At 45.4% G+C, this 773-nt stretch overlaps 1 protein-coding gene across 1 annotated transcript in view; it reads left to right on the top strand.

The window, feature by feature from the left end:
- Nucleotides 1-410: 410 nt before the first annotated feature.
- Nucleotides 411-773, top strand: part of LOC113819458 (vitelline membrane outer layer protein 1) — a 12391-nt gene continuing 12028 nt past the window's right edge. Inside the window, exons 1-2 of the mRNA XM_027371690.2 lie at nt 411-570; nt 678-773. The exon at nt 678-773 is cut by the window's right edge and continues 32 nt beyond it. Coding sequence (XP_027227491.1) covers nt 531-570; nt 678-773 — 136 coding nt within the window. The 5' untranslated portion in view covers nt 411-530. The remainder of the gene's footprint in view (nt 571-677) is intronic.

The raw sequence follows: 773 nt of genomic DNA, 5'->3' as shown, positions 1-773 counted from the left end.
TTGTAATTGCTAATAGCATATTATTATCATTACCTCCGCAAAGGAGGTTATGTTTTTGGTAACGTTGGTTAGTTTGTTAGTTGGTCGATTGGTTGGTTAGCAGGATTACTCAAAGAGTTTTAAACAGATTTTTACCAGAGGTATATCCTTGCCCATTTTAAATGCCATTAAATGTTGGTCATCCTCCGAAAGTTATAAACAGAACTGTAACTCCTTTCTTTTCCGATGCTGTTTTCTTATTCTTTTCGTGGTTGTTATTATTGTTCTTATAATTATATTACTAACACATATTTTGCTTCTGTTATTATTATGAAAATTATTACTACCATTATCAATATTAATATAAAATAAATATTATCACTATCGTATCTGTAATTCACATCATAGACTCAAGCAAACCATACCAGTAGCCGGGAGGCCACAGGGGAGGAAACCCCCCTGGCAGCACAGGCAAAGATAAGCAGGCCTTGGGCAGGACTTAAGCGAGGCGAGAGGCGGCTGCCCGCATTCCCTCGCTGGCCGCCGCCGCCATGCTGACCCTCGCCGCCGTCCTGTATCTTGCGGCCCTCGGTAAACCATCTCCGACGGTGCCTTTGGGTTTTCTCCGACATATGCTTCCCTTATAATACTGGGCAACGCCGTGCCCTTATTCCCATCTAACGTGTCCCTCCCCTCAGCGCGGGCCGCCCATGAACCCCTTGGGGTGTCGGAGAGTCTGACCCTGGATAATGGGCTCAACAGAGGTGACTGGGGACCCATCGAGCTTTGCCCAG

This window comes from Penaeus vannamei, chromosome 6 (genome assembly GCF_042767895.1).
Source record: "Penaeus vannamei isolate JL-2024 chromosome 6, ASM4276789v1, whole genome shotgun sequence".
Lineage (NCBI taxonomy): Eukaryota > Metazoa > Arthropoda > Malacostraca > Decapoda > Penaeidae > Penaeus > Penaeus vannamei.
Note: the sequence above shows the minus strand (reverse complement) of the source record. Positions and strands in the feature narration are given on the sequence as shown.